At 44.3% G+C, this 14,717-nt stretch overlaps 2 protein-coding genes across 7 annotated transcripts in view; one reads left to right on the forward strand and one right to left on the reverse strand.

The window, feature by feature from the left end:
* Positions 1 to 14,717, forward strand: part of AIFM2 (AIF family member 2, ferroptosis suppressor) — a 35,477-nt gene that overhangs the window by 20,264 nt on the left and 496 nt on the right. For 3 of the 5 annotated variants that reach the window (XM_027130030.1, XM_027130031.1, XM_027130024.1), the window contains exons 9-10: positions 10,733 to 10,862; positions 11,484 to 12,726. The exons of 1 other annotated variant lie outside the window; for it this stretch is intronic. In XM_027130030.1, coding sequence (XP_026985831.1) covers positions 10,733 to 10,862; positions 11,484 to 11,592 — 239 coding nt within the window. In that variant the 3' untranslated portion in view covers positions 11,593 to 12,726. Of the gene's footprint in view, positions 1 to 10,732; positions 10,863 to 11,483; positions 12,727 to 14,717 lie in introns of those variants that run through there. One more of the 5 variants, XM_027130025.1, reaches the window with a different exon arrangement.
* Positions 1 to 14,717, reverse strand: part of MACROH2A2 (macroH2A.2 histone) — a 53,321-nt gene that overhangs the window by 4,068 nt on the left and 34,536 nt on the right. The window contains exon 7 of one of the 2 annotated variants that reach the window (XM_027130032.1): positions 5,891 to 5,980. The exons of the other annotated variant lie outside the window; for it this stretch is intronic. Within the exon in view, the coding sequence (XP_026985833.1) occupies positions 5,891 to 5,980 (90 nt within the window). The remainder of the gene's footprint in view (positions 1 to 5,890; positions 5,981 to 14,717) is intronic. 2 annotated transcript variants of the gene reach the window in all.

The following is a 14,717-nucleotide window of genomic DNA, read 5'->3' on the forward strand; positions in this document are numbered from 1 at the left end:
GACAAGCCCTCCCTTCTTGCCCCGTCTGAGATCCTGACTTGGTAGGTCTGATGCAGGCCTTGCGCTTGGTGATTTGAGGACCCTCCATAAATTTAGAACCGATCTACTGGGTTGTACGCATCCTCAGACAGGGACTGCCCTTTCGATCATCTCTACATACCTGAGGAGCCTACAGGGAGCAAGTGTTCACAGCGGGTTGTGAAATTGGATTATGCCTGCCTTGTCTCATAATTTCAGTTCATACTCCCTACTTTTATTTTTCACCCCACCCCCAAACCTATTTCCCATCAGTGACAGAGCTGATAACGAGGAACACCCGGGAAGTCCCTGTGGCCGTTGATCCCTGGAGAGGGGCTGGGCCTGATCCACTGGCCACTCTGACCCCACATGCTGCTTGCCCCTAAGCTGCCCACCTTGTGGAGCTGGGGCTCTGTGCCATTCAAGGAGCCGGGTGTAGCAAAGGTCCCCAACCCTCCCGCAGTGGCCAGGCTCTGGGAGCCTGGGGGAGTTCAGGCAGGCTGTGGCCGCTACGGGCTGTGTTTGTAACAAATGTACGTGTGTCTGTTTTAGGGCAGTGTGTGGGGTTGGTTTGAAAGACTTATTTGCAATATATGATGCCCGCCCAGCATGTGAGCCGTGTTTCCTAGTGACGCCCACAGTGCTGGAGAGGCTGTGACTGCACATGCCAGGGCTGGTGGAGACAGATGCAAGGGGCGTCCCCCGCCTGTCAGCTACGGCTGTGAACGCCTCGCCTTCCCAGTGCCCAGCTGGCGCCAACCATCTGATTAGCGAATGAGTGAGTGAAGGAATCAGTCAATATAAATACTGAGGAGGCAGTGGGTATGACTGGTTGACTCTATGACCTTGTACATTTGCACACCAGAAACGGAACGTCCCTGTCGGCCTTGTAGTCCAAGGGAACCCAGTGCCCTGGGGATGGGCCCTTCCTGCTTGGGGCAAATTCCCTGAGGCCCTCACTGCTCTCATGTGCTGGAGAGATTCCAGCTCTTTACACACCGGGTAATGATCATGTTACCAGCTGAATGGTATTCTCTTTAATGTTAAAGTCAGTTTATTTTTTTAAATAAATTTATTTATTTTATTTTTGGCTGCATTGGGTCTTCGTTGCTGCGCGTGGGCTTTCTCTAGTTGCAGTGAGCAGGGGCTACTCTTCCTTGCCGTGCGCAGGCTTCTCATGGAAGTGGCTTCTCTTGTTGCAGAGCACGGGCTCTAGGCGCACGGGCTTCAGGAGTTGTGGCATGCGGGCTCAGTAGCTGTGGCTCACAGGCTCTAGAGGGCAGGCTCAGTAGTTGTGGCGCATGGGCTTAGTTGCTTCGTGGCATGTGGGATCTTCCTGGACCAGGGCTTGAACCCGTGTCCCCTGTATTGGCAGGCAGATTCTTAACCACTGCGCCACCAGGGAAGCCCTAAAGTCATTTTAAATAAGAGGAATATACCACTAACAGCAATGTTAAGTCAAACATTTAATCAGGAAAAAAATGGCACGCCTTCTCATCCTTCTGACGCCCGCTATTTACACTAGATTTTGAAGGTAGTCCATGATAGCACATCAGCCTAAAACAAAGTATTTCCATGGCAACTGGAAATGGAAACCTTGGCTTGTAGTTGTAAGAATTTATAGTGTTCTTTACAGGTGCCAAGGTCAAGGTCAAGTGATCTCAGGGCTTGGGACACTGATATTTGGTAGAAGCATCTGCTAATACTCTTTATGTGATGTGATGTCACCTGGTGAGGACCATGCTCTGAGGATGGCAGTGCAGCTGCAAAGGGCCTCCAGAACCTTTCCTCAGGCGAGCCCACCTTCTCAGGGTCACCACAGCGAAGGGGACTGCAGGGTGGCCTCTTGTCTGGCTGGGAAGCTGCTGCTGCTAATCCTTGGTCTCCGCGACACTGTGCTTTTCCTCCTGTCTCAGGTTCCTGCAACAGCCCCTCTTCCCCCTGCCCGCCGAGGCCCGGTGCTCTTCTCTCTGCTGCCCGACGTGCTTGACCCTGGCTTTTAAACAGCCATCTGCAAACCATTTTCGTCCTCAGTTTTCACCCCCTGCTTACCAGTGACATTGCTGGTGCCCCAGGTCCAACCTGTGCCCAAGAAAATCATCATTCACTCCCGAAGCCTGATTCCCCTTTCTCCATCTCTGTCGCCGGCACCACCTGTCGGTTTCCTCTGACTTGTCTCATTCCAGGCCCATCTGCTTCATTTCTACCGCCACCTCCCACCCCTGTCCCATCCACCTTCCTGGCTGGAATCAGGATGCATTTTACAATGGCTGTGGGCTTGGACTGAGATGAGTTCTTCCAGAGGGAAGTTGCATTTGCTTCTGTGTCACCTGGGGACCCTACCATACCCAGGTCATGTCCCACTAACTTTCCTGATTGAAGTTTTTGGGCCGCAGTGGATTCAGCTGCAAATCCACAGGAGTACCAGCTTGTGGTTCAAGTTCCCTAGTGAGGTTTTTTGTCCCCCTCTGTCCACCCAATGCCAAGGTCAAGACAGGTACTTGGGGCTTCCCTGGTGGCACAGTGGTTAAGAATCCACCTGCCGATGCAGGGGACATGGGTTCAAGCCCTGGTCCAGGAAGATCCCACATGCCACGGAGCAACTAAGCCTGTGCGCCATAGCTACTGAGCCTGCGCTCTAGAGCACGCAAGCCACAACTACTGAAGCCCGCGTGCTTAGAGCCCATGCTCTGCAACAAGAGAAGCCACCGCAATGAGAAGCCTGCGCACAGCAAGGAAGAGTAGCCCCTGCTCGCCACAACTAGAGAAAGCCTGTGCCCAGCAATGAAGACCTAACACAGCCAAAAATAAGTAAATAAATTTATTAAGAAAAAAAAAGGTACTTGCTGCCCTTTCTGCATGGTAGTTCATGTCTTGCTAGCTCTTAAACTGAATGTGTCCTGGCTTTGTGTGGGGTCTCCTACTGGACACTCCATCTTGGAAATTTATTCTTTCTTACAATAAGGGCATATCTGACAACGGATGGTGTTTTGAAATTAAATGAAATATGGTGTTAGACCCTGATGAACTGTCTCCCCTTTTCCAGATTCACCCTCACCAATCCCTTCTTCCCAGGGAGCTACCACTGTTTGGCCCCAGGGCCATGGATACTTAGAGCTGACAGATATGCCCCGATTTCTTAGCTCCTGCTTGTTTCCTACAGCCCTCTCCTTCCTTCTGGATTCACTTCTGTTTCTCCCAGTGAGGCCTCTGTGGTCCTTTCAGCAAGAGTCTCAGGGCTTCTGACTCTCAATTTTTGCATGTCTGTAATTCTGCATCTTTCACCCTCCCTGCTGAATAATAACAAAGTAATACATGGACTTCTTAGTTGACAGTTTTTCCCCTCAGTGCTTTGAAGATACTTCTTTTCTGTCTCCAAGCATCCTTTGTTGCTGATGAGAAGTCGGCTGTCAGGAGAACCAGCTGGGTTCGTGGGGTTGCTTTTCAGGTTTCTCTTGATTTTTCAACTTTAGAGACGTCACCACGATGGGCCAGGTTTTGTTTGGTTCTTTTGGGTTTGTTTTTGGTTTAGCCACACCACGTGGCTTTCAGGATCTTTCTCAGGATTGAGCTCGGGCCCTCGGCAGTGAAAGCGTGGAGTCCTAACCACTGGACTGCCAGGGAATTCCTGATGGGCCAGGATTTGGATTTATTTTGATTCCATATACTCAGTGTTTTCAACCTGAGGACTCGTGGGTTTAATTCTGGAAAATTCTCAGCCATGATCTTTTTTTTTGTTGTTTTTAAATTGAGGGATAGTTGATTTACAACATGTTAGTTTCTGGTGCGCTTCAAAATTTTTATAGATTACACTTCATTTAAAGTTATTATAAAATATTGGCTACATTGGCTGTATTCCCTGTGTTGTACAATATATCCTTGTAGCTTATTTATTTCACACATAGTAGTTTGTATCTCTTCATCTTTTCACATATTGCCTCTCTACCTCCTATTTTCTGCCTCTGGAACTGTTTAGAAGCGTGTTGGAGGCTTTCACTCTATGTAGAGAAGCTATTTTTCTCTCCTTCCCACCCCATCAGGCAGTTTGCAAGACCCCCGCAGTTAGGATCCTGTCCTACAAGGATGATTCAGGGCTCTGTCTCATGGTCATATAGGGGAGGCGGTAGATCCAGACACTGAGCCAGTGGGCCACGTGGCCCTGGGCCTGGGCGAGGGGCTCTCTGCTCCCTTCTGCTACTCTAGAAAACAGAGTTCACACGAGCCATAGCCCTGGGTGGCGGTCAGAGCCTTGGCTTCCTGTAAGAGCTTGGGAGTTGCATCCAGCCCTTGCTTTGAGCAGCGAGCCTGGCTCTGGTCCCCTCCAAGCGTGAGGTGACTCCGTTCCCATCAGCAGGTAAGAGTTGACCTCCTGATGGCTCTGCACGTTACCAGACCTGGAGCCCAGCCCGCGGCTTCCACGTCCCCCTGCTGCTGCCGCCTGCAGCTCTTCTCTGTCCACATGGATGTTTATTTATTTATTTATTTAGCCACGCCGTGCGGCACATGGGATTTTAGTTCCTTGACCCGGGACCGAACCCGTGCTCCCTGCATTGGGAGTGTGGAATCTTAACCACTGGACCGCCAGGGAAGTCCTGGATATTTATTTTATATTCCAGTGTGGCTCTGTCTTAAAATTTTAAAAAGGAAATTCTATCTATCATCGTATGGGGAGTGGTATGTGCAGACTGTAAAGTGCAGACTCATGTTCTGTCTTGACCGGAAGCCCCATTACTTTTCTAACTATCAAATCTGATCATCACATTCCCCAGCTCCTACTCTCATCTGTATAGGGTCAAATCCAGACCCTTAGCACAGCCCAAGGGCAAGGCTCATCTCTGACCGCCATTCCTCTCTTTCTCCCTGCTGCTCCTGACTGAGCCTTCTCACACACAGGTCTTATATCCTCCCTGGCGCCTCCCCAACTCCCCCAAGCAGAGAGCATGGCTCCCTCTCTGTGCCCCACTTGTGTGTCTCTTTCTCCTCCTCGACTGTCCAGTGCTTGAGGGCAGGAGTGGGTTTTATTTGTCTTTGGAGCCCCAGCACCAGGGCAGCACTTGGCACTGACTAGATGGTTCCTGGAGGTCGGCGGGTACACGGATCTGAAGTTGGGCCCGCCTGTCAAAAAGTTACCCAATATTCTTGAAAATAAGCGTTCAAACAAAAACCTGTGCACAAATGTTCAGAGCAGCTGTATTCACAAGAGCCAAAGGTGGAAACAACCCAAATGATGAATGGATAAACAAATGGAATAGTATTCAGTCATAGAAAGGAATGAAGTGCTGATACACGGTACAACATGGATGAACCTTGAAAACATTTTAAGTGAAAGAAGCCAGACACAGAAGATCACATATTTATACGATTCCACTTACATGAAACATCCAGAAGAGGCAAGTCCATCAAAACAGAAGGCGGACTAGTGGCTGCCAGGGGTTGGGGGAGGGACGACGTGACTACTTGATGGGTGTGGGGTTTCCACAGAAGGTGATAAAAAGTTCTGGGACTAGATAGTGGTGATGGAGAACAGCACTGAGTGTACTCAATGCCACCACATTGTACAATGTTTGAAGGTTACAATGGTAAATTTTGTCATGTGTATTTTCCACACACACACAAAGTTACCCAATTGCTCTAGACCATTTTGGGGTGAGCTGGGATGCAAATTGGCTTGAACTATCCAGACACTTTATAGTCCCCAAAGTGTACGAAATGATCTACGCAGGCCTGCTCAAATTATCTGAGAGATGCTAAAATAGCTACCTGATTGGTTATGGCCTCTTTTGCTCTGCAAACTGAATGTGCGTGGAGCATGTTATGCTGGAGGGGAAGGTGGTGAGGCTGTGCAGGGAACATGGCCTGATTCCACACTTACCTTCAGCTACTTCCAAAGGGCCCTGGGACTTGCGAAGCTCCTTTACTGTTTCCAAGAACTCTTTCCCCCCAGCCTTTTCCAAGGCCTTACCTGTGAAGGAAACAATGGAAATCCATGTGGTTGCTCTTTTCAGTCATTAATTACACTGACAGAGTTTTACTAGGCCTTAAAAAAATTGCTTAGAAAGTAGGAATCAAACTTTGCAGTTGAAATCCTGTTTGCCAGTGGTCACTGGTGACAGGGGTCCCTGGGCTTCTGTCCAGTGGGACTTCGATTTTAGTAAACTCTTTTGTTTTAAAGAATTATTTAATATTTTATTTTATTTTGTATTGCTTCTAATGTATCATAGGAGTTACTTCCCCAAAATGTTAATCACAGCTGGATTGATATTGCTAGTATCTGATACTAGCAATACTAGTATCAGATAAAATAGACTTTAAAATAAAGACTGTCACAAGAGATAAGGAGGGACACTACATAATGATCAAAGGATCAACCCAAGAAGAAGATATAACAATTATAAATGTTTATGCACCCAACACAGGAGCACCTCAATACATAAGGCAAATGCTAACAACCATGAAAGGAGAAATCAAGAGTAACACATTAATAGTAGGGGACTTTAATACCCCACTTATACCAATGTACAGAGCATCCAAACAGAAAATAAATTAAGAAACAGAAGCTTTAACTGACACAACAGACCAGATAGATTTAATTGATATTTATAGAACATTCCACCCAAAAGTGGCAGAATACACTGTCTTCTCAAGTGCACATGGAACATTCTCCAGGATAGATCACATTTTGGGTCACAAATCAAGCCTTGGAAAATTTTTAAAAATTGAAATCGTATCAAGCATCTTTTCTGACCACAATGGAAATCAATTACAGGAAAAAAAAATGTAAAAAACACAAATACATGGAGGCTAAATAGTGCACTTCTAAATAACCAAGAGATCACTGAAGAAATCAAAGAAAAAATAACAAAATACATAGAAACAAATGACAATGAAAGCGTGACAACATAAAACCTATGGGACACAGCAAAAGCAGTTCTAAGAGGGAAGTTTATAGTCATTCAATCTCAGCTCAAGAAACAAGAAAAATCTCAAATAAACAGTCTAACCTTACACCTAAAGCAACTAGAGAAAGAAGAACAAAGAAAACCCAAAGTCAGCAGAAGGAAAGAAATCATAAAGGTCAGAGCAGAAATAAATGAGATAGAAACAAAGAAAACAATAGCAAAGATCAATAAAACTAAAAGCTGGTTCTTTGAGAAGATAAACAAAATTGATAAACACTTAGCCAGACTCATCAAGAATAAAAGGGAGAGGACGCAAATCAATAAATTTAGAAATGAAAAAGGAGAGATCACAACTGACACTGCAGAAATACAAAGGATTATAAGAGACTACCACAAACAACTAGATGCCAATAAAATGGACAACCATGAAGAAATGGACAAATTCTTTGAAAGGTACAATTTTCTAAGACTGAACCAGGAAGAATTAGAAAATATAAACAGACCTATCACAAGTAGCGAAATTGAAACCATAATTAAAAATCTTCCAACAAACAAAAGTCCAGGACCAGATGGCTTCACAAGCAAATTCTATCAAACATTTAGAGAAGAGCTAACACTGATCCTTCTCACACTACCAAAAAATTGCAGAGGGAGAAACACTCCCAAATTCATACTATGAAGCCACCATCACCCTGATACCAAAACCAGAAAAAGATATCACACAAAAAAGAAAATTATAGACCAATATCACTGATGAACATAGATGCAAAAATCCTGAACAAAATACTAGCAAACAGAATCCAACAGCACATTAAAAGGATCATACACCATGATCAAATGGGATTTATCCCAGGGATGCAAGGATTCTTCAATATACGTAAATCAATCAATGTGATACACCATAATAACAGATTAAGGAATAAAAACCATATGATCATCTCAATAGATGCAGAAAAAGCTTTTGACAAAATTCAACACCCACTTATGATAAAAACTTTCCAGAAAATGGGCATAGAGGGAACCTAACTCAACATATAAATGTATATGACAAACCCAACAGCAAGCATCATACTCAAGCGTGAAAAACTGAAAGCTTTTCCACTAAGATCAGGAACAAGACAAGGATGTCCACTCTCGCCACTCTTATTCAACATAGTCTGGAAGTCCTAGCCACAGCAATCAGAGAAGAAAAAGAAATAAAAGGAATACAAATTGGAAAAGAAGAAGTAAAACTGTCACTGTTTGCCGATGACATGACACTATACATAGAAAATCCTAAAGATGACACCAGAAAACTACTAGAACTAATCAAGGAATTTGGTAAGGTTGCAGGATACAAAAGTAATACACAGAAATCTCTGGCATTCCTATACACCACCAATGAAAAATCAGAAAGAGAAATTAAGGAAACACTCACATTTACCATTGCAACAAAAAGAATAAAATACCTAGGAATAAACCTGCATAAGGAGGCGAAAGACTTGTACTCAGAAAACTGTAAAACACTGATGAAAGAAATCAAAGATGACATAAATAGATGGAGAAATATACCATGTTCTTGGATTGGAAGAATCCACATTGTGAAAATGACTATACTACCCAAAGCAATCTACATATTCAATGCAATCCCTATCAAACTACCAATGCATTCTTCACAGAATCAGAACAAAAAATTTTACAATTCTTTTTTTTTTTTTTTTGTGGTACGTGGGCCTCTCACTGTTGTGGCCTCTCCCATTGCGGAGCACAGGCTCTGGACGCGCAGGCTCAGCAGCCACGGCTCACAGGCCCAGCCGCTCTGCAGCATGTGGGATCTTCCCGGACCGGGGCACGAACCTGTGTCCCCTGCATCGGCAGGCGGACTCTCAACCACTGTGCCACCAGGGGAGCCCTACAATTGTTATGGAAACACAAAAGACCCCGAATAGCCAAAGCAATCTTGAGAAAGAAAAACAGAGTTGGAGGAATCAGGCTCCCCAACTTCAAACTATACCACAAAGCTACAGTAATCAAGACAATATGGTACTGGCACAAAAACAGACATAGGGATCAATGGTACAGGATAGAATGCCCAGAGATAAACTCATGCACGTATGGGCACCTAATTTATGACAAAGGAGGCAAGGACATACAATGAAGAAAAGACAGCCTCTTCAATAAGTGGTGTTGGGAAAACTGGACAGCTACATGTAAAAGAATGAAATTAGAACACTACCTAACATCACAAAAATAAACTCCAAATGGATTAAAGATTTAAATGTAAGACCAGACACTATAAAACTCTTAGAGAAAAACATAGGAAAAACACTCTTTGACATAAACCACAGCAAGATCATTTTTGACCCACCCCCTAGAGTAATGGAAATGAAAACAAAAATAAACAAATGGGACTTAATTAAACTTAAAAGCTTTTGCACAGCAAAGGAAACCATAAGCAAGACAAAAAGACAACCCTCAGAATGGGAGAAAATATTTGCAAATGAAACAACAGACAAAGGATTAATCTCCAAAATATATAAACAGCTCATGGAGCTCAATATCAAAAAACCAAATAATCCAGTTAAAAAATGGGTGGAAGACCTAAATAGACATTTCACCAAGGAGGACATACAAATGGCCAAGAGGCACATGAAAAGATGCTCAACATCACTAATTATTAGAGAAATGCAAATCAAAACCACAATGAGGTATCACCTCACGCCGGTCAGAATGGCCATTATCAAAAAATCTAGAAACAATAAATGCTGGAAAGGGTGTGGTGAAAAGGGAACCCTCCTGCACTGTTGGTGGGAATGTAAATTGATATAGCCACTATGGAAAACAGTATGGAGGTTCCTTAAAAAACTAAAAATAGAACTACCATATGACCCAGCAATCTCACTACTGCGCATATACCCTGAGAACACCATAATCGAAAAAGAGACATGTACCACAGGTTCATTGCAGCACTATTTACAATAGCAAGGACATGGAAGCAACCTAAATGTCCATCGACAGAAGAATGGATAAAGAAGATGTGGCACATATATACAATGGAATATTACTGAGCCACAAAAGGAAATGAAATTGAGTTATTTGTAGTGAGGTGGATGGACCTAGAGTTTGTCATACAGAGTGAAGTAAGTCAGAAAGAGAAAAACAAATACTGTATGCTAATGCATATATATGGAATCTTAAAAAAAAAAAAAGGTACTGATGAACCTAGTTGCAGGGCAGGAATAAAGAGGTAGACATAGAGAATGGACTTGATGACATGGGGTGGGAGGGCGAAGCTGACGCGAAGTGAGAGTAGCATCGACTACACTACCGTATGTAAAATAGTTGGCTGGTGGGAAGCAGCAGCATAGCACAGGGAGATCGGCTTGGTGCTTTGCGATGACCTGGAGGGGTGGGGTAGGGAAGATGGGAGGGAGTGTTAAGAGGGAGGGGTTATGGGGACATGTGTATGCGTATGGCTGATTCGCTTTGTTGTGCAACAGAAACTAACACAGTATTGTGAAGCAATTATACTCCAATAAAGATCTATTTAGAAAAATATGACCCAAAAAGACAACAATAAAAAAGAAGCTTCAGAAGTTTGCAAAGAGGGAATTCCCTGGCAGTCTGGTTGTTAGGACTTGGCGCTTTCACCTGGGTTCAATCCCAGGTCGGGGAACTAAGATCCTACAAGCCGCACAGCACGGCCAAAAAAAAAAAAAAAAAAAAAGTTTGCAAGAAAGCAAAGGTATTTATAACTTTAAGGTTAGGGTTAGATAAATAAGATTTTCATTTTCCTTAACTTATGTCTTTATTTCTTAACTTGATATTTAATTTAGAATTAGAAGTCTCTACTGAAGAGGAAAATGATACTGGAGATATAAAAGATGGATCCCTCTTGAAAGCAAAAAGGAAGCATAAGAAAAAACATAAGGAGAGGCATAAAATGGGAGAAGAGGTTATACCATTGTGAGTACTATCAAAGTCCATCAGCAGTGCTAGTTATATTGTTGGCAATTGACATATTCCATGGAAACTCGTTAAAGGACCCTTTTAGGGGGTGATTTGGCCATAAGGCAGTCTCATGACACGAACCCTAAAGTGATCTTTTCAAAAAATTGAGGCTCCAGTGTTCTGATCTCTGGGTTCGGTACCCGTGTAGTACTGATTAAATTCAGTGTCTTGATCTGATGGCAGCACTCCACACTGGGGGCGGATCTCACAGACCCTGCAGCCTGCCTCTTGTCACCAGCTCCTAAGCCGGGTCCCAGAGCCACCCTTGGGGATGCAGCCACCACCTTGTTGCTGCGGGGTGGGGAGCAGGCCCCACGTGACAGATGGCTTAGCAGGAACCTCTGAGTGGAGAGCTCTGGGGTTCTGTCCCCATCTCACCACCACCTGTGCGTTGTAAGTCCCTGGGGCCAAAGGACAGACACAGACCCGGGGCAGCCTGGAATGTTGTTCCGCCAACTTGGGCCTTGGTTTCCAGTGGAAGATGCAGAGCTTTGCAAGGCTAATCTCTAAGGACATTTCTGCTGGGAAATCCCTCGAGGTTTTGATGGTAGGACAATTCTCTACGCCTTATTTCAGGGTTGTGCTTCTAGAGAGGCCAAGTGGAACCCCCAGGAGATGGCAGGACTCCACCTCCAGCGCAGCAGGAGCCCCACTTATGTGCACCAGGGGATCCTCATGCCCCTGAGATGACATGTGGGTGTCTTGTCCAGACCAGGATGACTGCTGCTCTTGGGTGGGAGATGAGGTATTTCCCCTCATGCATTTTCATCTTCAAATGACTTTGGTGAACTGGATGTCTGGGGCAAGTCTCAGCTCTCTCTCTCTTTGTGGTTATTATTATTAGTTGTTATAATTATTCAGATGATGATGATTATTATTGTTATTATTATTATTCAGTTCAGAGGCTTCCCTAGAGGCTGAGTGAGGGAGCTTCCCCACTCCACACTCAGACACTGAAGTATATTTGGAGGGGCACAGTACGGTGTGCAGATCACTTAGGAAAAATACTGATTCCAGCAATCACTCTCCACTGAGGCTGGGGTGGAGGGGTTTCTCCATTAATGTGCTTGGGTTTCAATGACACAATTTGGTTATGGTGATCTCAGGCTATGGCAAGTGCCTCTAAGTCTCCTTTCTGCCCCTCAGACCCCTGGCCAGTTTCGATCTGCTGGGTCACAGAAGCCTGGAGAAGGCCAAGTAGCTGAAGCTGGTAGCCAAGTTCACTGTGAGAAGCAGGGGAAACAGGTCTAGGCTGCTGTGCTCTGCTTTCAGAGGTCAAATGGGACCATGTAAAAATCAAGGTGAGCCCACCCTCTTCCCTGGAGACATTTAGGAATAAAGTAGCCTGTAGAGTTGATGAGGGGACTTCCCCTGTGTGGAAGCCTCCAGTGAAGAAGTGAAGAAGGAATTAGAATATCTAGGATTAGAATATCTCCCCTTTGCGACCCCTAACGAATGGACAAAACTAGAGAAGGAGCATCGTGAGAGAGTGGGGCTCCTCCTGATGGGAGAACGTTCCATCACTGCCCAAGTAGTCTTGCTAAAAGTATTTGAACCTGAATCTAATTAAGCCTCTGGATCCAACTACCAACTTATAAGAAAAGCAGAGAAGAAACATGTTTAATGACACTAGGAGGATGGAATCAACAAAATCCAGACTGTGGGAAACCCTACAGGACAAACGGCCCAGCTTCTTCAACAAATAAACTGCTAAGAAAAAAAGAGAGACAAAGGGAGATCCAATGGATTATAAGCGACTTATCAACCAATTGTAACGTGTGAACTTATTGGAGCCTGAATCAAATAAACAAATTTAAAATAATTGACATTTATGATGCAGTTGGAATTTGAACACTGGATATTTGAAGATATTAATTTAATTTTTTTTTAGTTGTGATAGTGGTCTTGTGATAATGGTATGTTGTAAAAAAAATAGCCCTTGTCATTCTGAAATATTCACAGGTAAGGTAATATGTGTGGGGGGAATGTGGGCGGGGGTAGAGCTGAAACGAACTTGGTCATGGGTAGATGATGATTGCAATAGGGTGTGTAGGGCTTCATTACACTCTTCTGCTATTTTTGTGTAGGCTTGAACTTTTCTGTAATAACTTATAATGTCTTAAAAAAATAAATCAGGGCCTTATCTGCATGGGGAGATTGGTTTGGGCGACAGTAGTGGAGAACGGAATCATGATGGGAGGGACCCCTTCTAACAACTCTGCAACCATGAAGGAGACCATCATTTATCAAATGCCTATGAGCCTGGCACTGTGCTAAGCTCCCTCTTTGTATTATCTTATTTAATCTTCATAGCACCTCTATGAGACACGTACTATTGTTATCCTCACACGTGAGGAAATTGAGGTTCAGAGAGGTTAAGAAAACTGCCTATAGTCACACAGCTAAATCCAGGGCATAGACCCACACTGGCTCCAGAACCTCCACTGAGGCTGGGATCTGACCTCGAGTTTTTACTTCAATGCCAGTGTTTTTCCTATCCTACCATCACCCACCCTTTAAAAAATAGAAATATCTTTATAGTTTTCCTGATATAAAAATGCAAATACTATAGAAATGATAAAGAAGGTAAAGCTTTAAAAGATAAACTTGTTTTGTTTGAGAGAAGCTAGAACACACTTCAAAACAGAGCTCAAGATTAAAGGCACGAGGGGGAGTCTTTCCACACAGAGGGAGTTGAGGGCAGTTGGTAGGGCCTGGGCTGGGTTTGAAGAGTAGAAGAATTTTCACCATCTGTTTGTGTCCCAGAGAAATCCTCTTTCTCTGTAATACTGTTTTTTGTTTGTTTGTTTGTTTGTTGTTTTTGTTTTCCCCCACCCGATGCTATCTTATTTCCTTTTCAGCAAAGCAAGTGGCCTCTGATGCCAAGGGGGAAACACAGGTGAGCCTGGCAGCTACCGTCCAGGGCTGAGCTGCTAGCGTTGGCCCCAAATCACCTACCTCAGAAGCAAGCCCTGTATCCCAGGGACAAAACCCTTTCTTTGCCCATTTCTGTTTTGTAAAAATCGGTGAGATGGTGACTAAATGGTCTTATTATTATTTCTAGTGCCTGGAAGCTTAGCCTCCAGGTTCCTCCACCTAGCCTAGTAACAGATCCCTCCACCACTCGCGGGACAGGTGGCAATCCACTGGTGAAAGAACTCAGTGTATAGCCTTACAGACCACCTAACTTTTTCCAGATGTCCATTTCCTTTTTACCAATGGTGTTCCCAGTATTTCAGCTTAAAATATATGTAGAGGTTTACCCAAAACATGTACAACAATATTTAGAGTAACACCACTCATTACAGCCCAAGTTGGAAACTGCCCCAGTGCCATCAGTGGTACAATGGATCAACAAACTGTGTTATATTCCTACAGTGGAATACTGTACAGTAAAGAAAATGAACTACAACCACACTCAACAACATGGGTTGATTTCACAAAGTTAAGCAAAAGGAGACAGACACAAAAGGAGACATACTGCATGATTTCATTTATATAAAATCAGAAACAGATGACACCCCTCTATGCTGTTAGAAGACAGGATAGTGGTGGGGACTTCCCTGGTGGTCCAGTGGTTAAGACTCGGTGCTTCCACTGCAGGGGGCACGGGTTCGATCCCTGGTCAGGGAACTAAGATCCCACATGCCTCGAGGCGCAGCCAAAAATTAAAAAAACAGAAGACAGGATAGTGGTTACCCTCGGAGAGAATGGTGACCAGGACGAGGGATGAGAGGCCTTGTGGGGTGCTGGTAAGGTTCTGTTTCATGATCAAGGTGCTGGTCCCAGTTTTGTTCGCTTGGAGAAAAA

The sequence above is a fragment of the Aethalodelphis obliquidens genome, unplaced genomic scaffold (assembly GCF_003676395.1).
Source record: "Aethalodelphis obliquidens isolate GAN/ISIS:26980383/991018 unplaced genomic scaffold, ASM367639v1 scaffold37, whole genome shotgun sequence".
Taxonomy (NCBI): domain Eukaryota; kingdom Metazoa; phylum Chordata; class Mammalia; order Artiodactyla; family Delphinidae; genus Aethalodelphis; species Aethalodelphis obliquidens.